The following is a 20,456-nucleotide window of genomic DNA, read 5'->3' as shown; positions in this document are numbered from 1 at the left end:
CAGCCGGTCCCCGGGCCCGTCTTCGGGCCGCTGTGGCAAGCGAGGGAGGCCGAGGAAGAAGCCTGCTGAGGAGGAGGAGGAGGAGGGGGGCAACTGGCCTTGCCACGCGAGCTGTGGGGAAGCACGTGGCGATGCCCCATCCTCCTTCCACGCAGGAGTCTCCTGGCCGGGTCTGGGGTCGGTGCACGTCTCCCGAGTGCCCCTGCACTCTCACAGGGGCTGCCGGGTCCTCGGGGGGTGTCATCCTCCAGCCTGTCATCCTAAAACTCGGGCTGGGTGTTTGCTGCAGCGTGCTGTCCTTCGCGTCGTAGGTTTAACTTTGGCTTCAGCCCTGCGGACTGTGCCTGTTGTGGTGCTATTATTGTAGCTTCAGCAGTCGGAGCAATCCTAAATGATGCGGGTTGGTGCGTAGCGGTAACGTCTCTTATTAACTGCGTGGAATTGCTGGTGTAGAAGAACAGACGAGCTTGTGGGTTCACAATCTGCTGAATCTAGCTGGCTCTTTTTACCTCTTTTCAGCTAGTTTTGCCTCTGGGAGGGGACACGTTCACGGTGTGCGATGGCTGGCTGCACGCAAGAGTCGCTTTCATTTGAATCCCGGTTCTACAGGCTAGTCCTAGTGAGCAGGCTCAGTTTGCAGATTTTCAGGCCTTGTCTTTTTCAAGGCGAAGGTATCGTACTTCTCTTGAAGACATCGTGCCAGCCCAGTGCTCAGCAGCTCGGTACGCTTGCCACAGGAGCGGCAATGAAAAGCCTTCACAGCGCAACGTATCTTACTGTACGTGTTGGGTTAACGCTCCTCCTCCGAACGAATTCCAAACCAGCGGAAGGCTAGCAGCGAGAGCGAGCGATGCGTTTTCGCAGCGGCTTTTCATTCTGCAAACGCTATGGTGGGAAGAACAGGAGGTTTCTGTTTTGCAGCCTTAAGAAAAAAGGAATTGGCGTAACGTGTCTGTTAACACAGGCGTCTGTGGTCGGCTCCTGAAACGAGCAGCTCGCTGAGTACAGTTAGGAGCCCCTTCACCCCAGTGGGAGAAGTTTGTGGTTTGGGTTCTTGTTTCCTGCTGGGGATCACTGTTGTCTGCGTGTGACCGCAGCTTTTGCTGTGCGCTCGAACGGCAAATGGATGGATAGCTGTGAAATAACATGATAAGTAGTTCAAAAATAGTGTTTTGCGGGGAAAAAAAAGTTAGGTTTTTATATCGCTGATTATTTCCGATAAAGCATTCAGCGAGTCTTTGCGTAATTCATCCTCGAATACTTGGAGTGCCGCTGCGTTGTATAACTGGGAGGAAGAAAAACACAGAGCGCCTATGGAGAAAGGGAAGCAAAGTTTAAACGTTGTCTGTTGTGCTTATTTATAAGAGTCAGCCTTTCAGTCAGGAGTCAGATCGTGTCATTCTCGTTCATATAAACGTCCTATCAAAACTGAAGTGTAGCATTGGGGTTTGCTTGTAAAAGCGGACAGTGTTTTGAGATGCTTGTTGAGCTCTGAGCTGGCACAGGCGATTCTTTATCCCCTTCCTGGGTCTTTTGTTTTAGGTGTAGTAAAGCGTAACTCGGGGACAGTGGGGTTCTAGGTATTTGTTAGAATAACGTTAACGGAACTATTTAAATCTTAATAGTAAACTTACTGGGCTGAAGATTCAAAGGCTAGGAAATAGGAAAGGTTGGGTTCTGAGGATAATCTTTTTCTGTAGAACCTAAGGTAGGGGTCTGGGTGCCCGTGGTGGATTGTGTTCCCTGTTCTCCCACTTGCTTGTTGCGGGAGGTTGGGGAAATGATTCTGCTTCCCTCGGGTCTTGCCTGCCTTATTTGGCCCCTCCTTAGGGCAGGGGCTCCCTGTGGCTTTTTGCCTTGTGTGGTATCAAGACCGTGAAGCGTTCATTTTACACGGCTACTCATAGCCTCCGTGAATCTGCATATTTTGTAGCTCTCAATTTTACAGTTTCTTGAAAATATTTTATTAAAGCTGTTTTAACAGAAAGCGGTATTGGGATGCGAGTCTAACTTCTGGTTTGTTGAAGTGAGTATGGACTAAAATTTGAGTTTATAGCTCTTTGAGGGGAGAGAGTATCTCTTTCTGATGCTGTGAATATTATTCCCGTGTCTCTCTTTCACACTCAATATGGTTTTCTTACTGCTGTATTACTATAAATTTTTGTTCCATTTGTACACTATTTTTTTAATCTCTGAGCGAGATTTCTAGTGTCCCATATATAAAAGACTGCAAGTCTACTGTACTTCAGCACGTACAGAGAAAAGAAACCTTAATTAACTTTTAGGAAGTGGAAAGAAATTCTTCGGATTCAAAATGCATGCGTACATAATTGTTAGGAACACAGCAAAACTCAATAGATTGGGGGGGGGGCAGTGCTCAGAGTGTCTTCAAAGTTCATAGAAATATTGTTTGTTCTGGGACTTTTCAAAAAACCCACTCAGTTCTTTTGAGGACTTTGGAGCAGCTTAAAATGTTACTGGAAAATACGCCACAACCTAAATGGTAGTGAAAATTGCGAAGCCCTTGTAAGGCTGCAAATGGACGTTCAAAATTTAGAGGCTGTAAATAGATTTTGAGCGATGAATTTTTAAAAAAAGAAAACACTTTGAGGAAGTTTTACGATTTTTTAGGTTTACAGTTTGAGAACATGATTATGCAGTCTCCTGTGCTTTGGTCGGTTGAGCATTTGGAATTTTATCCGAGTCTTGTTTAAAAGTCTTATCTCGAAAGCCTGTTTAACGAAGTGTTTATTTAGGATTGCAGTTAACTTTTTTACTTAATCTTACCTTTCTCCTACTGCCTGATTAGGAGGGAGAATAATTTCTTAATTCTACGTGCCTTAATGAGAACATTTCCTTTGATGTTCCTCTGTTTGCTTTGTCCCTATTACGGGTTCTAGTAGTCTCTAGTGTTTCAGGTAAAATAACGGTTGAGATTTGAACTCAAATTAACTTCAGAGAAATCTCTGTGTATGACTGGCGGCGTGGTTTTAGGTACGACCGCTTAGGGGGACACTTTTTGAAAACTACTTTTAGCCAGACTTTTCACAACACTCTTTTGAAAGTCTGGTCTCTTAAGCTCAAGCACCTTAAGTGCTTAAATCTGAAGTGAAGCACTCTCGAAAGTCTAGACGTGACTTTTGGCCGCCGAAACCCTTGAGTTTTGTCAGCTTCCGTGCAAATAGCTAACGTGCAATGTTGTTAACAGCTTTTTGCAGAGAGAAGAAAGATGGAAAGTAATGCAGTTTTACTGGAATCCAAGTCCTCTCCTATCAACCTTCTGAATGAAATGCATCAGCTGCGTCTCCTGGGCCACCTCTGCGACGTGACTGTCAGCGTGGAGTATCAAGGTGTCAGGGCAGAGTTTGTTGCTCACAAGGCCGTATTGGCAGCAACGAGCAAATTTTTCAAGGAGGTGTTCCTTAATGAGAAGGGCATGGATGGCCCAAGGACCAACGTGTTCTTGAACGAGGTCCAGGTTGCTGATTTTGCTTCGTTTCTTGAGTTTGTCTATACTGCTAAGGTAGAAGTGGAAGAAGACAGAGTGCAGCGTATGCTAGAAATAGCCGAAAAGCTGAAGTGCTTGGACCTCTCGGAAACCTGCTTTCAATTAAAGAAGCAGATGCTTGAATCAGTGCTGTTGGAGTTGCAAAACTTCTCAGAATCACAGAACTCTGAGGAAGAGAGCGCTACCCAGCCAAGCATTTTGCTCGAGTCCAAAGCAGCTGCTGTGGCAGAAGCTGACCAGGCAGACTGTCCTCTGGATCCTCCAGATTCCCCGGTAGACAGGCTCAGCAACGGAATGTCTCCTGAGGTGCCAGCTACCAAATCAAAAGAGAAAATGGACAAAAAGAAGGAATTGATGAAGCCTCCTTATGCCAAAATCAGAAGGGCGAGTGGGAGACTGGCTGGGAGGAAAGTATTTGTGGAAATCCCGAAGAAGAAATACACAAGGCGGCTGAGAGAGCAGCAGAAGAATGCAGAGGTTGCTGTCGAAGAAGACAAATATCCTCAAGATCAGGATATGTGTGATGTGGAGAGAGAGGAGGAGCAAGCGGAGAGCAACAACATCAAACCTGAAAGCGAAGAATGCGATGGCAACTTTGAATCGGAAGAAAACCTGAAAAAGTCTGAAGAGGATAAAAAGAAACGAGGCAGTAACTTCAAGTGCAGCACGTGCGAGAAGGAATTCCTGTACGAGAAAAGTTTTCTCAAGCACATAAAGCACAGCCACGGCATTGCAGCCGAAATCATTTATCGGTGTGAAACCTGCAGTCAGACCTTTGCCAACCGGTGCAACCTAAAAAGCCATCAGCGCCATGTCCACAGCAGCGAGCGCCACTTCCCTTGTGAGCTCTGCGGTAAGAAGTTCAAGAGGAAGAAGGACGTCAAGAGGCACATTCTCCAGGTTCATGAGGGTGGTGGGGAGCGTCATCAGTGCCAACAGTGTGGAAAGGGGTTGAGCTCCAAAACTGCCTTGAGGCTCCATGAAAGGACGCATACAGGCGACAAGCCTTATGGGTGCACAGAGTGTGAGGCTAAATTTTCTCAGCCTTCTGCACTTAAAACACACATGAGGTATGAACAGACTTAACTGGCCTTGTTAGATTCTGGGGGGAGAAGCAGAATCCCCTGGAACACACCTTGAGCCTTCAAGTGAAGTGGGGATGTAAAACGTGACTGACTGGAAAGTTTCCATATTTCCTTTTTTTCATAGCTTTTTTTTTTTTTTTTCTGCTTTTCAGGTTAAGGGAGTTGCTGTAATTTTCTTTAAGCCTGCTGCTGCTGAAGCGCACAGTTAACTTTTCTCTTGGGAGTAGACCTGTTAAGAGTCAGTGGGATGTTTCACATGAGAAGAGCAACCCCCACGCCAAATTATTTGTAGGATGAGGGCTATAATTATTTCGGCTAATTTGACGCCTCTTTATATTCAATAGAAAAATGTTATGCAAAAAGGATGAAAACATTCTAAAAAGATTCGGTCGTGTATTAAATTCAAGAATACGAGATTTGGGTGCTAAGCATAGGCAACAACTGATACGTGACTAGAAACAGGCTGACACGTCGCCGTCTGGAGGCGAGTGAAGCACCGAAGGCACCCACGGGGAGCTGGTGAAATCAGTCGTAGCGCTTATATTGCAGCGAGACTCAAAGGTGGAGGTGGAAACGCGTGGCCTTGAAAGTTCACGGGAGAGACGTTTTTATCGAGGCAAAAATTCTAGCTGTTAAGGGCTTTAGCCTGCTTTTATCAGTCTGCCAAAGCAGTCATCTGCAACCAAAGTTCAGATTATAGCCAGGGAGTAAGCGTGGAGAGGGAGGTATAAGAAGAAATATCCCAAAGTACTACTGCTCAGACCCAAAAAGAGAGTGCGGTGGTGCCAGCGTGTTCCTAGGTGGCATTGCCTGCAAGGCAGAAGGGTTCAGGAACCACTGCTTTGCTTCACCGCCCCTTTTGAAGTCAGTGGGTTTACTCCCAGTGGTAGAAAGCACATCCAGAAGCGTAACTTTTGCTAGAGCGCTCCTATGACGTTATTGCTGATGCAGCTGTATGGCATCTCTCTTTCATCATGTGTCCTTTCCTAACCGCAAGTAACCGCTTTCTGCTGCTTAAAAAATTCGGGTTTGGCATAGGTGGAGTTTCTCCTCCATTGCGTACCACTGCGACTATTCAGTAAGCTGGCTGAATGCTGGAAGCTCAGTGCTGTCCTAACTTGTGTATCGTGACAGTCTGTGGTGAGAATTTCTCATCTTTCTGTATATATTTTCACGTCCGTGCTCTTCCTGTTGATGTGTATCACCATGAAAACTGGCCTCTGTTGGCTGTGCTCCTGCAGCACTACCCAAAAGAGTCCAGAAGCGTGCGTGGGCTCAAAAATTTAAGCTAGAGTAAACTGGCACGGGCAGCGATTCTGTAAACTGCCCTTCCTGTACGCACAGCCTTCCTCGGGAGGCGGTAGCACGAGCGTGGGGTTGACAGCAAGAAAACTGACTGTATGAAAGCGGCATCTTTTTATTCCGCTCCTTGGGTGCCACTTGTTCCAGAGTAGCCAGTGACTCTCTACTTGATGGCCCTTGCAAGAGCAGCGTGCCAGGGAACGCATCGCTCACGTTCTGTGAGGAATATTTTATTAATAGTGTCAGCAATATAAAGATACCTGCTTTGCTTCAGATCCCAAAAGATGGTTACGTTTTTCTTTCGTCCTGTCTATCTGGATACAAGTTTTCTAAACTTTACTCAATTATTACCTTGAAAAATTTGTTTTTACCCTAAAGAAATTTCTGGATCTGGGCCTTGATCATGCAGCACGTGCACGATCGAGCAATAAAAGCCGCGCTGCAGAAACCACAATGCAGAATTTGGCCCAGCTGAAGGTATTTTTAAAAGACGCTAAAATCTCGTGCAGGCACACGGTCGCTCTTCAGAGAGCAGCCACAAAGTAAAGACAACTTGCGTTGTGCTGCAAAGGAAAGAGATATACCTCGGCGCTTTAATGTTGCTGTCTCATTTCAGAATCCATACTGGTGAAAAACCTTTCGCCTGTGATGAATGTGGTGCCAGGTTCACTCAGAATCACATGCTTATATATCACAAACGATGTCACACAGGTAAGGCTTTCTTTTGCAACGTACTAGGTATAGGAGGCGGCCTGCTGTGAAACCAGGACATCTTATTTTCGTTCCGAAAATGCTTTGTTGTTGTTGTTGTTTACGTAAAATCAGGTATTCTCATCCCTAGACACGATTTTAACTGAGAAAGGTTCCCATAGGTGGATAGGCAGACAGTGGAGAGAGTAAAAGGAGCTTATTGAAGAGAACAGGGGTTCCCGTCTGGCTGGGATCCAGCGTCTGAAGTGCGGACGGAGGCTGTTTGGATAGCCTTCGATATCCAAAGACCTGTCATCGATAAAAGGTCTGGTTGAATTCTTAGCAGAAAAATGATTTCTCTGTAAGTCTGGAACGGTTAGCCCAAGGAATGTAAAACAGCTGTCTTGGCTTGTTCTGATCTTTTTAAAAGCACGTGACCTTCTCCCGGCTATCCTTTGTGGTGTAAATTGGTGTTTTGAACTGACCCTTCGTACCACCCGTGAGTTGCGTGTGGTACTTTTGCATCTCTTAATTGACCTCTCTTAAAACGGTCTGCCTTCTGCCAGTAACTCGTAACTAAATGCGGATAGCAGAAAACATTAAATTACGATGAAATAGCACGTAATTCCAAGAACGCTTTTCAAGCCGCGTATAACTAAAATTGGCTGCTTACGGATGGAGGCCTTTCACCAGAGGCACGCAGCGTTGTGTTTATGATGGGAGTAAGCCAGAATACCCCAAAGACGGTGAGAAGACTGCTAGCTGCGGATCTCCCTGGGCTGTTCGTGTACTGTGTAGAGCTGTTGGTGTACTGTCGGACAGGCGTGGTTGCCCTTGCACTTGGAGGGGTTCGTGGAGGTTTCTTGCAGGAAAGCTCTGTGCCTTCCGCAGAGATCACGCCGTCGCTGTGGCCCGTTCGGGTCCTTTTGCGAGGCTGGCATGTGGTTCATTTGTATCTAATAGCGTTCAGTTGTCGCGTGTGATGTTTAATAGCACCCTCGAACGCTGCGTCGGTTTAATTCTCCTTTTCGCCCTTGCTGTAGGGGAGAGGCCTTTTATGTGCGAAACGTGCGGGAAGAGCTTTGCCTCTAAGGAGTACTTGAAACACCATAACAGAATCCATACCGGATCCAAACCGTTCAAATGTGAAGTTTGCTTCAGAACGTTTGCGCAGAGGAACTCGCTTTACCAGCACATAAAAGTTCACACAGGTAGGAGGTGTGACAAACCGCCGCCATTTAAAGACGTAGGCCTCGCAGTTGCGTCATTCATTTCTTTACTGAAAGAGTAGTTAAACATTGGAACAGGCTGCCCAGGGAAGTGGTTGAGTCACCATCCCTGGAAGTATTTAAAAGACGGGTAGATGAGGCGCTTAGGGACATGGTTTAGTGGGCATGGGGGTGTTGGGTTGATGGTTGGACTCGATGATCTTGGAGGTCTCTTCCAACCTTTAATGATTCTATGATTGCGTCATTCAGACAAGGAATTTCTCGACTAGGGTTTCCCGATACCCTGCATGCGTGTTTTGGTTCTCGATGCGGTGTGTTCTTTCACCCACCTCCCTTCTCCTAGTGCTCCCCGCGCTTCTTACCGAGTTGCAGCAATTCTCTGAAATCTTCCAAGAGCTATGCAGGTATTGTTAGTAATGCTGCCAGGGTTATTAGTGACCGAAGGACTACGTCTGTTTGAGCTCTGAGCAAAGCGCTGCAGAGTGCTGGCCTCGTTCGTGTCTGCTCGCCCACCTTTCGTGTTTGCATTTTCTCCTGCTCGGATTTTTCTCTTCGGGGTCTGTTTCGTTCCCACCCGCTCCTCTGGTTTTTTGAGTAGAAAGCAGTGACCGTAGGTACGATAACACTGACTTTCAAGTGGTGCTGTCGGTGTCACCTAGGCTTTGTGCCAGCGTGGAATGACAAGAGAACGGTCACTTTCACTCTTTGCAGCCTTAGCGTTCCTCTCCATTTTACGTTCTCTTACCCTGCCTCTTTAGAGGGACAGCGCATCCCCGGTTTCTTCCCAGTGCTAGCTCTAAATTTCATCCCTCCCACGGAATCTTAGACCTGCGTTCTCTCTTAAGTTTTCTTACCCGCTCTCGCAAAGTCCACGTCATTCTGCAATACAGCAGGTTGCAAATGCTCCTGTTCCTTTCATCGCGTAATAAATACCACGCTTCCTTATCCAGCGCCAGCCTGTGGGAAGCGTCCTTGCCAATATTCTCCGTTAACAAAATTCTTGTTTGGCTGCCGTGCCTTGCTCGCTCTTTGCTCCCCACATCTGTGTGTCCGGTGTGGCGTTACTGTGGGGGGAGCAGGGGACGTCGGCGTGGCGGTGCTGACGTTAATGCTTTTTTTTTTGTTTGTTTTTCCTTCCTGTTCTGGAATGTCATCTCTTTTTCTGTGACACCACTTGCATCTGTTAGAAAGTTTTGTGGTATCCCTTTTTTCTACCTTAGCCAAGGAGGGAGTAAACGCGGGTGTTTCAAAAAGTGCGTAATACAGTGAACTGCAGCGTGGCAGTTTATGACGTAGTTGGAGAGAACCCAGTGGTTATGAGCAGCTCTGGTATTCGTGCTCGCACAACGTACCCCGTAAATCGGAAAACTTGTGTTCTGAGACAGGACTTCAGCTGCTAATGGAAAACGCATGTAAAACACTGTGGAGCCTTCAGTGGCTGCACAGATTTCTGCAGGCTCTGCAAGTACCTGCTTACTTCAGATGTGTCAAAATTTACCCAACTGTGAGAATTCTGAAAACGTCTTGTTTTTTTCTGAAGATGCTTGCGCGTGCCCTTACCGTTTCACGAAGTACAGGGGGGTTCCTTGAGGTTCCCCAGCACGCAGCACTCGTAATACCCCGACATCACCACTTCACTGCTGCCCTCTGCTTTCAGGTGAACGACCCTATTGCTGTGACCAGTGTGGTAAGCAGTTCACACAGCTGAATGCGCTGCAGCGTCACCATCGAATACACACCGGCGAGAAGCCGTTCATGTGCAACGCCTGTGGGCGAACTTTCACCGACAAGTCCACCCTCCGACGGCACACTTCGGTAAGAACCTGTCGTCCCGCTACCTGGTAGCCCCGGAGCCTTCTCCGTGGCCACGTACTGACCTGTCGACTTTGTCAGGCCTGGAGGGGACTTCCCGTCCAGTTTTTGTTGGGTTTAGCACGTCGTCCTCTCTCTGACGTGGCATTACCATACTCACATGGTTCGTGTTCAGTCCCGAGTCTGCAGTGAAGCCGTTCTTAATCCATTGTGGCATAGCCCATATAGGTCACGCCTGAGGGGACCGTTCAGTCACGGATTTGTTTCGTGGCCTCTGAGCGTGTTCCCCACGCGACTGGCAAGCGGCAGGAGAATTCGCTGTCTGGGCCAGGCTCTCTGCTGGACCGGTTAGATGCTTTATGAAAACAGGAAGCTCGCCAGGGACACAGATTAGCGCGTGGGTGTGTACTGACCTAGTTTGGGGACAGTTACGTGGGATGAAAAGAGAGACCTTTTCTACCAGAGTCAGGTATGAGTTGGGTGCACGCTTTTGCCTCCCCGACAGTCATCATGTGTTCAGCCTTCTGGTTTTTGGTTTGTTTTTTTTTCAGATACATGATAAAAACACACCTTGGAAGTCCTTCCTTGTCATCGTTGAAGGAGCATCTAAGAATGATGAAGGTCACAAAACAGAGCTTCCCGACGAAGAATACGACGTGTCACCTAAAATACCAGAGAAGCTGCTGTCTTTCTCTGAAAACGGCCACTACCAAAACTTGACTGCTGTCCCGGGGAGCGTGACTGCACTGCATGACAACGGTTCTGCCGCGGGAGCAGACTGTAAGTCGGACGGGACTCCGGGGCCCCAAGAAGCCCTTATAGCTACCACTTTAAGTGAGCTGACAGTGCTACACACGCAGACAGACTCTATTCAGCCACAGCTTCATGCTCTGGCGAATATGGAATAACTTGGTATTTACAAATCCAGTTTAAGCTGCGCCCTTTGTATAGTCCTTTGACTTTGCCAGTAACCTACCGAGGGAACGAGGGGAAGCTATGACAAGGAAGCAGGGCTAGACGTGAAAGACGTGCGCTGGATTTCCAGAATTGCCTCAAAAGATTCGTTATCCACCTCCAACGTGTACAGCTCCATCTCCTGAAGGTAGGGCAGCGTAACACCACCACAGGGTGGTGGCAGAGGAGGCAGCAGTCCCAGTAAGTTTATTCCCTACGAATAAAAGGGCGTCGTTCAGCTTGTTCGCTCTAGCTGGCCTGCCGTGAAAGTAAGTACCTATATTCAGATAGGTTATAAAGAAGGCGCGAGTTTGATTTCCAGTTGATTTGATGACACACGTACAATCAAGAGAAATGATGTTGTGTTTCTCAGCCTAGTAGCTTAGTGAAATTAATTGTGTTTTCCCTAGTGGAAATTCGTACATAAAATAAGTTAAGTTCTACTAAATTGCTTTTCAGGAAATGTTGGTTTATCTCTGCTTTTGCCAAAGATCCAAGCAGTGAGCCAGCTCACTCCTTGGGAATAGGAGTAGGAGCAAGCTTCGGAAAGACGGGGAGTTTCATTCCGGGAGTTTTGATTCTCTGGTTGCAAAATGGGAGCCAAGTGCTGCGTCTGTACAGGTGGTGGTGGTGGTATTTTGACGTTTCAGTGAAACCTGGCGCAGTTGGACGCTTGCGCTCGGTCAGACAGTCTCCATCTTCTGACTGCTCCAGCTTACGTGTAACTTGGCAATTAAGAGACCAGAACATCTCTTGTAAAAATGTCTGTGAAAAGTCGTGCTTCAGCTATGCCGGAAAAGCTAGCGTAGAAAGACAGCTTACTGCCATTTTCCTGTTAGCCTGCATCTACCTAAGCTGTTTTCTGCTGGTCCGGGTGGGCCAGCGATGCTCTTCTCTCCACCGTAACTCGAACGTCACTGTCGCTCTGAACTGCGGACCTACTTTTAAATGAAGTAATACTCCGGTGGGAAAAGTTAATTACCGTTTTGCTGTCGAGTTGCTGCAGCTAACTCCACCAGTGCGAGAGTCTCCAGAGGTAAATTCAGTTACAAACGGGAGGCGGTCAGGGTTCACAGGACTAATGGCATAAAAAGATGCAAATAAGTGAAAAATGTACGGGCCTGTTCAAGGGGTTTAGGCCTCGATTTCCCAGATGGCGAATACTTTGTCTGTTAAGACGGTGCTGGAATCTGAACGGCAGTTCTGGGCTGGTGTCTGTCTAACTGTCCCCAGTGAGGTGTTAGGGGCAGGCCTTAAGAACCTAAGCGATGAACAACCCTGCGGTTCAGAGGCTGTAACCGATGAGCATCTGCTGCTCAGTTGTGGTAGAATAACCCTGGCAATGCGCCTTTTTGTTTGTTTGTTTGTTTGTTTGAAATACGGAACTTGACCAAGTGAGCAGGGGGACTAAGGGTCCCCAGGTACGGCTCCCGTTCAGCCTGCCCCAGCACCCACTGGGTTTGGAGCCCAGCACCGCCCATCGCTACGAGAATCACGCTTCTGTTCCGGCCTTTCTTACCAAGACAGACGGATCTTGCCCTAGAATCTCCTCCCCTTCCCCAGGGAGTACGTCCCCGTGTTCGCCCCAGCCTCGCCCAGTAGCCGGGAAAGCCGTTACACAGGCAAACCCAGAGCGTTTCTGTCCAGGGTAAGCGTTTTCTGCGTTTTCCTTTGTTCCGGCTTCGCCGTTAGCAAGAGAGGAGTTACTTTGGTTGACCCTCACGTTAACCTCGCTGGAGTACTCGGGAGGATTTGGGGTATTTTCCCCGTGCGGGGAAGGAACCTTTGAAGTAGTTGGCACTGACAGAGACAGGTCTGACTGGGACGACTCCTGTTTTTGGAAGCAGCTGTGAATCAACAGCAACTTGCTGGTACGGTTAAGGCGTCAGACTACCCCCCCCCCCAGTGCCACCGTGTAAAAATCTGGAGCTTTTCTAATTCGTTGTCCCATTTTGCTCTTCTGCCTCTCTTTATTTTAATATTAATGTAGTATTTCCACAGAAACTTTCTCAGCTGAAGCTGTGAGGAAAAACTTTCTGAAAGATTGCGTTAGTGTAAAGGTAAGCACAATCAAGCCTTGGTGGGGCCCGTTCTAAGGCTTAGGGGTTGGCAAAGCAATAAAGATACCCAAACTGTGGCACAGAGCTATTTTTGAACCTTAAAGGGATGTCTGAGGCGTTACCGTGGAATCATAACTTAATCTATAGAAAGGGAATTTTTTTAAAGAGAACGTTTCCAAGAGGTTATATTTGAAATATTTATTCAAGCACGATGTTCCTGTTGAAGCTTAGTATTCCCAGTGACCCATGTAAAGAGTTTGTAGATATATTTAAAGTCTGAGCATTAGTACCTGTAGCCAGGGAAACTTTTGTACTCCATGAATGTACGGAAGTGAGTTACTCGTATGAACTGTTCTTATTAAAATATTGAAACCCTTCCAGTGACTTCATGACCGTGTTCCTATACCCTCCACGTAATGCACAGTCGCCTGTCGCCGTGAAGGCACTAGGACTGGGGTAAGTCCTAACTCGGCTCTGCTGCGGGCCTGAAGCTGGCGGGCGCCGCTCTCGTTCCCCAGGCCCTGCAAGAGCTGCCCGGGAGGGACAATACAGCACTGTGAAAGCCTGGGCTAGACCTTTCCTCTCCCCGAGTCGGGATCAGTTTCTTGGAGCTTACCTTTAGCTGGGCGTTAAGAAACGTGCCTGAAAAAATAGGAAATGCGACACGCTGGGACATTCCGGTTTCCTCCAGATGACGCGTTGCACGACAAGCGCTCAAGTGGCGTGAGAGTCACTGTAAAATGGTCAGCCAGTGCTTTCCTATACGAGTATTCACCCTTAGGACGTACCTCAACCGGTCACCACACTAACTGAAAGGAAGCGCTGTGCACGCTGGCTTTTAGCATCACCACACCCCGCAGCTTTACGCAGGCTCTAGCTTTAGCCTGCCTTCTGCATTTTCCGGGAAAGAACGCTTCTCACCGCTTACGTTCATCATTTTCACTTTATTCATGTACGGATTCACACAAAACATTATATTCTTGCTAAGGCCATGTCGTTAACAAGTTTTCATAGAACAGAGTTGTGTACTGGGGGGGGAAATACAGCAGAGTGGCAGACCGTCACTTTAGAACTGTCACAATTGACCACTGGTACACTGGAGGACATGCTGTAGCCTAGTCATACAGACCTAACATTGGTATTGGAATGGTTTTACTCCGGAGCACAGTAACAGACCCCACGGGGTACGGTCTTCGGGTCCGCCAGCTCCATACGCATCTTATCACAACCGTGCGTAATGCCGACAACTGGAAAAGTGAGCACAAAATAGGCGGAGAATACTCGCCTGGGTTGCGCGCGACGCTAGGCAAGGCAAACCTCACGGCCCGTGCCGCCTCAGCACCCCACACCAAGGCTCCAAAGGAGGTGGATACAAGTCACGACAAACCCATCAATACGGCAGGTCTTTGCTCGCTAAGGAAACACGCTAAGCAAACAGAAAGGGTTCCAAGCCCATCCTTTTAACGCAGGGTCAGTTCGGCGGCACTCACATCTTCGGGCCCCCCTGTCCAAAACGAGAGCACATCTGCAGCCAGGCCAAGCTTGTAGCGACAGGATTACCCGCCTACCCTGCTAGCCGCGTCCTGAGCCCAGCGTTTTCTCTGCCCAGCGGAGGTGGCACGAGCACGCGAAGGACTCCGGCACAGGGACGGGACGCCCTCGGAAAACGTCAGTCGGTCCTCGTTTCTATGAGCTGAGGTGTGCGCCTGCCCCTCGGAGCGCCTCGGGGGGGAGACAGACCAGGACCACGCGCTAAACGGAATTTAAAGCATTTCTTCGCGGAAAGACACAGGGTGGTCTAAGTTAAAGCGACGGTTTTGTTGCGGACAGAGGTTGATCGTGAGCAGCAGCCTTACAAACGCATCCGAGGAGTGAAGAAACCGAAGCTGCTTGGAAGAACGAGCATCGTCCGTCCGGGCTTTTTTAATGCACTCGCCTTGCCAGTTCTGCACAGCCCACGGGCCTTTTCTGTCAAGTTAGGATGCACAGAACAGTCTACAGAAAATAAGTGACGGGTGAGACAAAATAAGTAATTTGGCATGTACCAGGAGTTTCTTGGTTTTCTTTTTCCTAAGTCGGTGGTAGAGATAAAGTACCACTGTAACAGAACTAAACCCCTTAGACCAAGAAGCCAAACTCTGTTCTACTCAAATGAACACCTCGATTAAAAACAAACTGAAGAGAAGTGCGAAAGCCGGCATTTTGGCTGCCAGAATACGAGCGGAGACGATCGCTTCATCGAGAGAAACAAGGGGCAGAGTCCGTGCTGGGTGGCAGTGCCTGCCGAAGCCGCTTGCTGGGGGCTACCGCCACGTTCCTGCTCCGGCGGTGGAAGAGGGCCCACTTAAACAGCGGTTGTGCCAAACAAAGCGATTAATTAATTACTTTTTCATTCTTTACACATCACAGTGTTGCAGCTGAAAATCACTTCACGACAGAGAAACACCGCGTCACGACTCCCGCTGGCAAATTGCATAGGCGCCCAAGTCCTTCTTAAGGGCGACACGTGAGATCATAGGTGGCTTAATCATCTCTAGTTAAACAAAGCACTGCGCGGAAGAGCCCTGGTTGCAGACATTTTAAAACACATTTCTAAAATAACCGCGGGAATCGTTAAACGTGTCTACGGCTTTCCAAAGCAAGCTCGATTTCTTCTGTCACCCAGACAACTACAACAAGGTTTCTGCGTAACGTCAAGGCTCAGCCAACGAGTGACGCGCCAACAGCAAAGAGGCCGGAAAGTAACGGGTATCGCCCGGCGCACACAAAAGACCTGTAGTAGAGACAGCAGCAGGAGTTCACGTAAATGAAAAGTTAGAAAAATAGATTATTACTTGGGTCAAGTCACCTCGGGGTAGGAGGGATGGGATGCACCACAAAATAAAGTAAGTGGAAAAATAGATCCAAGAAAATATAGAAGAACCTTACATTTTATATTTAGATCTGAAATACAAAATACACCATTAACCAGGTCTACTCGCGACGACTGTCCGGAGGGCTGGCACCCATCTAAGCAGTCCCGTCCCCTCGCGTGTAATGCTTTCAGCACTAGGTCGTTGTCTGTTCCGTACTTATACGTGCACACATGTATCTGTATAGGATGTATACACACACATGCATACTGTATACGAGAGTCACAAAGCCTTTCATTTCAAAGCACCATTAAAAAAGCTCAATCATTTAAAAACAAAAAAAACCCCAAACAAACCCAAAACCAAGGTCCACGTGTATCTGACAGAGGTCCATGTAGAAACAGAAAACGGTAACGATACAGCGACAGCTCAGAAGCAATTATTCGCACTGTACTGGCGTGGACAAAATACCTACATGCTGGAATCAACGGTACCGAGCCTTAGGACAGAACAGCGGGGAAAAAACAGTAGTTGGAAGTGCCGACTTTGGGTTCACAGCTAACAAAACCAAGAAAGGGTTTCTGCCAGAAGTGCTGCTTTCACCTCGGAACGATCTGCCAGTGATACCCAGAGCATCGCTGCTCATCTGCCCACGTTGTCACGACAAAGAGCGGGATAGTAAAGAAACACACAAGTCACTGGATTCGGAAGCAACAAAATAAAGCTAGATATTTCACCACGTATCCCACAGTGGTCCTCGGCTGTAACACAAGAACAGATTACTTAGGCTGCATGCCACAAACACCACGAACGATTCACTTCAGGTCCCCATCCCCTTCTCCTTGGATTGACTTTTTGATGCGAAGCAACATGGTTGTAAGCCACTGATCCAGCCGCGATATTGAATCGAATTCTTTAACCTATTAGGAAGAAAAAACAAACAACGGCTTAAACTCAGATATTAGAAAGCAAACGAGACTGCTGCGAAAGCAGCTCTCTGCAGCTCTTCTAGTACGGTCTTTTGAAACTTCTAGTCTTCCCAGAGAAAAAAATAAAGTAAAATAAAATAAAAGGTATCTATCTATCTATCCAAAAAACACACAGAGCACTTTAAGCCGCTGTCGAACACCGAAAGGGGCTGGAGCAAAACCAGGCAGGATCTTTACTTAACTCTCAATGATAGCCTAGTAATTTTAAAGTATTAAGTTCGGGACTTGCTAGAGCACGGGCTGGAAGCAGCTCTGCTAACGTCCATCTCTCCTGCGGGTTGTTTCGTGGCAGGATGGTTAAGCAGCGAAGCGCCCCGTGTTCTGCCCCGCCGGACTCGGTCGCAGCGCTCGGAGCTCGGGCAACCGGTTACCCAACGTTTAACAGCGCGCACGCACCCCAGAAAGGTAAAAAAGGAACAACCCGCCACCCACGAGCGCACCTTAGCGAATTCACGACTACTTACTGCCTCGGTGTATGCCTCGCAGTTCTGCTCCTCGTGGGCTTCCAGCAGTTTCTAGGAGAACACCGTTAAGAATCAGAAAATATCAGAAAATACTCTGTTACTGCGTGTTCCCACAGGGCCGGTGCGCCGGCCTCTCGTCCCCAGGAGAGAGGGGACCTCTGCACCCGCGCTGCCGGGCACCCGCGTGTCCAGCAGCGGCACCTTCGCAACCCATTCAAACCACCCGCCACGAGCGCAGAAATAGTCTGTTGGGTTGGGGTTTTTTTTTAAGTTAGCTAGAATAACCATCTTTCTGCTGCAGCTACTTCCACAAGTCTGGTACAAACCCAATGCAAAGCGAGTCCCGTGTCCTCTAAAAGGTTCGAATAAATGACCAGATCTACGGCAAGGTGAAGCGGCACAAAGTGAAGGGCGGTATGCATTTTCAAGCCTGACTACTACTTTACTCCTGGCTTTACTCACTTTCAATAGCTTGCACTCCCGTGAATCCGTGAACGCTGGGAACATTTCTTCGTATTTCTCAAGTGCAAGCTGAAAGAGAGAAGACAACCCTTACGCTCGTTTCACGCAAAACTACTTGCTTTTTATTTCAGCTTTTTGCCTTCCACTCCTAAAACCGCGCAGAGAGCTTGGGGAAGTATTCACAGTAAAACCAAGAGCAAGTAGTCACAGTAAATCCAATCTGACGCTACGGCACTTCGAGCTTCAGCCCGTGCAACAGCCACGCAAATCCCTGTGCATGCAAGAACGTGTCTCAGCCGGCAAAGGTGGATTAAGAGGGGTGCAGAAAGTTCGGGATAACCGCTCTGAGCCCACTGACCTTCGCGTTCAGCTCATCCACGATGAAGTGGCACAGAGCGGCTTTGAAGAAATACTCTTTCGCGCTATACTTGAGCAAAGGATTATCCATCGTGTTTGTTCCGACCTAGGCGCAAAAAGATGTTACTAGAGAAAGAAAACCGCATCCTGAAGAACTGAATTAAAAACAGGACAGCTGATCAAAGTGACACACAGCACCATAACGCGAATAAAGACCACGGAAAAAACGCCGGCGTCCGTACAAAAAGCTATTGGGAAAGCAGACAGATTTTTAACTACTCCCAAGCGAGGTCGGAAACCCGCACACGGCTGCGAGAGCGCGCCCACGCAGCCCGTCCGCCCGGGGAGCCCCAGTGCACCGGTTCAGGGGCGCCACACCGCTACCTCAGTATGTCCTGTCCGCCCCGCAGACAGGGGAAGGCAAGTCGACTCGGTGAGGACCTGCTCCAATATTAACCCTCCGGAAGCACAAAAGCAGCGCTGCAAGTATTCCCAGGTAAATACCCCGTAGAAAGGCAGAGCAATCCAAGTTTACAAATTTCGGGGGAAATTTTCTGCCAAACGTATTTGTAAACACGATCAGAAGTGTAATTACAGATTTCCTTCCCCCAGCCTTTCTCTAGAAACAATAGAATTCAGGGGGGAAAAAAGCCTTTGGTAAGTTATAGCAACTCTTAAAAGCAAAGGAGCAAACCACGTCTCATAAAGGCATAATCAGCCCCGAAATACGTAAGATTAGGAGCTTCTAGGCCACGGCAATTTTGCGAGACCGACACACTGACCCACTTTCCATTTTCAAGAAATTTTCGGCTGAGGATTTTCTCTAATTCGCATCTCTCACCCGATCTGCAGCACCATTTAAACAAGAAAACCTTCCACCCCCGACCGGACCTGAAAACGTCCCACATGTAGGAGAGGGTCCTTAAAAATCTAGCTGCGGCTAGCTCGGTCCTACAGCAGAAAACTCATCGCGTCCCCACCGCCGAGACTGCCGTAACTGCCCCGATGCCAGCGCAAGGGACAGGAGCTCAGCCGCCGAGGGACGGCCACGGCCAGCAGACCAGCAGCACGGCGCAGGCGCTGGCAGCCAGGCTGCCCCAGCCCCGTCGGACAAGCGCGCATCCTCACCTGCTCGTAGATTTCGATCGCCTTCTGGTACTGCTCCAGCTGCGCGGCGTAGGCAGCCACCTTCAGCAGACACTTGTTGGCTGAGCTACAATCAATTACAATTTACAATTTAAGTTAATTGTGTCCTGGGGAAGAAAAATAAAATCCATACCCTGGTTCCTCCAAGCACGACCTGTACTACTTAGCGTATATACAAGTGGGACCCAAAAGCTGCGAATCAGGGGAATTTTCTTTTTAACAGCCAAAATTAAAACACACGGAAAGGCACAAAGACCTTCAGCTCAGCACAGACCTGCTGTCAGACACCGTTCCATCCCTCCGTGCTTCCTCTGCACCCAAAAGGGGCACCCCAAACCAGACGAGCCCGCGTGCGGGATGAGAACCTTAAACAGAAATCTAAGCAGGACTCGGGCATCCCACCAAGGGACATTTTAGAAGAGGCTGGCAGGCGAGCCGTGCAAGCGCGTGGGCCTTCTAGGACAAATCCCCGTCTCCAGCCCTTCCCTGTCGTGACTCTTTTACAAAGACCACTTGCCTGTTAGACTCCTCTCCTTTGTAATAGTCTGCAGCCTGCTCGTAGTGTGCGATCGCCTGGGGACAGAAACATCGCGCTTGAATGCCGCTTCTAAAGTACAGTTTTTGGTCAGACCAGCGTACAGCCCACCGCATTCACAAAAACCTGCCCGCTCTGCGCACAAAGGGAGCGGCGGCACGGCACGCTGCGGGGTTTCTGGTGGGGCGAGGCGCCGCCGGCGCATCCCCTGCGCGCTCAAAACACGAGGCTGCCCTTGGAAATGTGACCCCGAACTCGTTAAGAGCCCCGAACTCCGGAGCAGGTTTAATACAGGCGACGCTACTCTTGAGGTAATGACTACAAACACTTGTCATCACAGCGCGGCAGAGCTCCTGCCAGGTTTGCCACCACGCAATAAATCGCCAACCGGAACAGCCCTGACGTAGCAGGGCTTGACTGAAGCGGGGCTGCACGTGGAGAGGCAACGTTGAAGTCATTAACAGAGACAGACAGGATCCAGTGAAGCGGAGCTGAGGAAGGAAACGATTGTCTAGCAAATAATATCTAGAAACCATACATTTTTGTTCTGCAAACTTTGAGCAGAAGACTTGCAGCCGGTTGAGCTGCTGCAGGATTCCTGCTCAGGGACCTCGGTGATGGGAACGAGAGAGGGTCAGTGCTGAAGTGTGAACTAAAAGTAACAGCAGCTTCCTTTGGGTGCGTCAGAAAATAGCTGTAAAACTGCCCCCACCGCTTCTCCAAAGTGCTTTTCAGATGTGAAACACCACTTCAGCCGAGAAGGTTTCTCACCCGGGCGTTTCTGCCAGCCCTGCCTTGCTGCCGCTCAGCAGAGGGGCACACGAGAGAGTCAGGATCGCCCCGCGAGAGACCCGTGCCGGGAAAATCATCGCTCACCCCATTAACGCTAACTTCAAGTTACGGCTGACTTGCACCGACATAAAGAAGCCTGGGGCCGGATGGGAGACGGGTTTTATCGGCCGCGCCGAGCTCGGCGCTGCTCTGGCCGGGGAAGGCAATGCAGGCGCCGCC

General features: G+C 48.8%; 3 protein-coding genes across 3 annotated transcripts in view; 2 read left to right on the top strand and 1 right to left on the bottom strand.

The window, feature by feature from the left end:
- LOC103917184 (GDNF-inducible zinc finger protein 1-like) overlaps positions 1 to 3,240 on the top strand; it is a 13,603-nt gene extending 10,363 nt beyond the window's left edge. The window contains exon 8 of the mRNA XM_009324292.1: positions 3,209 to 3,240. Coding sequence (XP_009322567.1) covers positions 3,209 to 3,240 — 32 coding nt within the window. The remainder of the gene's footprint in view (positions 1 to 3,208) is intronic.
- The window catches only part of GZF1 (GDNF-inducible zinc finger protein 1), a 13,427-nt gene extending 1,512 nt beyond the window's left edge, over positions 1 to 11,915 (top strand). Inside the window, exons 2-6 of the mRNA XM_009324294.1 lie at positions 3,209 to 4,578; positions 6,512 to 6,606; positions 7,629 to 7,796; positions 9,472 to 9,629; positions 10,178 to 11,915. Coding sequence (XP_009322569.1) covers positions 3,230 to 4,578; positions 6,512 to 6,606; positions 7,629 to 7,796; positions 9,472 to 9,629; positions 10,178 to 10,534 — 2,127 coding nt within the window. The 5' untranslated portion in view covers positions 3,209 to 3,229 and the 3' untranslated portion in view covers positions 10,535 to 11,915. The remainder of the gene's footprint in view (positions 1 to 3,208; positions 4,579 to 6,511; positions 6,607 to 7,628; positions 7,797 to 9,471; positions 9,630 to 10,177) is intronic.
- A 3,533-nt stretch (positions 11,916 to 15,448) lies between these two features.
- Positions 15,449 to 20,456, bottom strand: part of NAPB (N-ethylmaleimide-sensitive factor attachment protein, beta) — a gene marked incomplete at its 5' end in the record, with an annotated part of 7,199 nt that continues 2,191 nt past the window's right edge. The window contains 6 exons of the mRNA XM_009324295.1: positions 15,449 to 16,412; positions 16,946 to 16,996; positions 17,408 to 17,476; positions 17,766 to 17,870; positions 18,893 to 18,977; positions 19,428 to 19,483. Of these exons, the coding sequence (XP_009322570.1) occupies positions 16,308 to 16,412; positions 16,946 to 16,996; positions 17,408 to 17,476; positions 17,766 to 17,870; positions 18,893 to 18,977; positions 19,428 to 19,483 (471 nt within the window). The remainder of the gene's footprint in view (positions 16,413 to 16,945; positions 16,997 to 17,407; positions 17,477 to 17,765; positions 17,871 to 18,892; positions 18,978 to 19,427; positions 19,484 to 20,456) is intronic.

Source organism: Pygoscelis adeliae, unplaced genomic scaffold (assembly GCF_000699105.1).
Source record: "Pygoscelis adeliae isolate BGI_AS28 unplaced genomic scaffold, ASM69910v1 Scaffold995, whole genome shotgun sequence".
Taxonomy (NCBI): domain Eukaryota; kingdom Metazoa; phylum Chordata; class Aves; order Sphenisciformes; family Spheniscidae; genus Pygoscelis; species Pygoscelis adeliae.
This window is presented reverse-complemented; position numbering and strand designations above follow the sequence as displayed.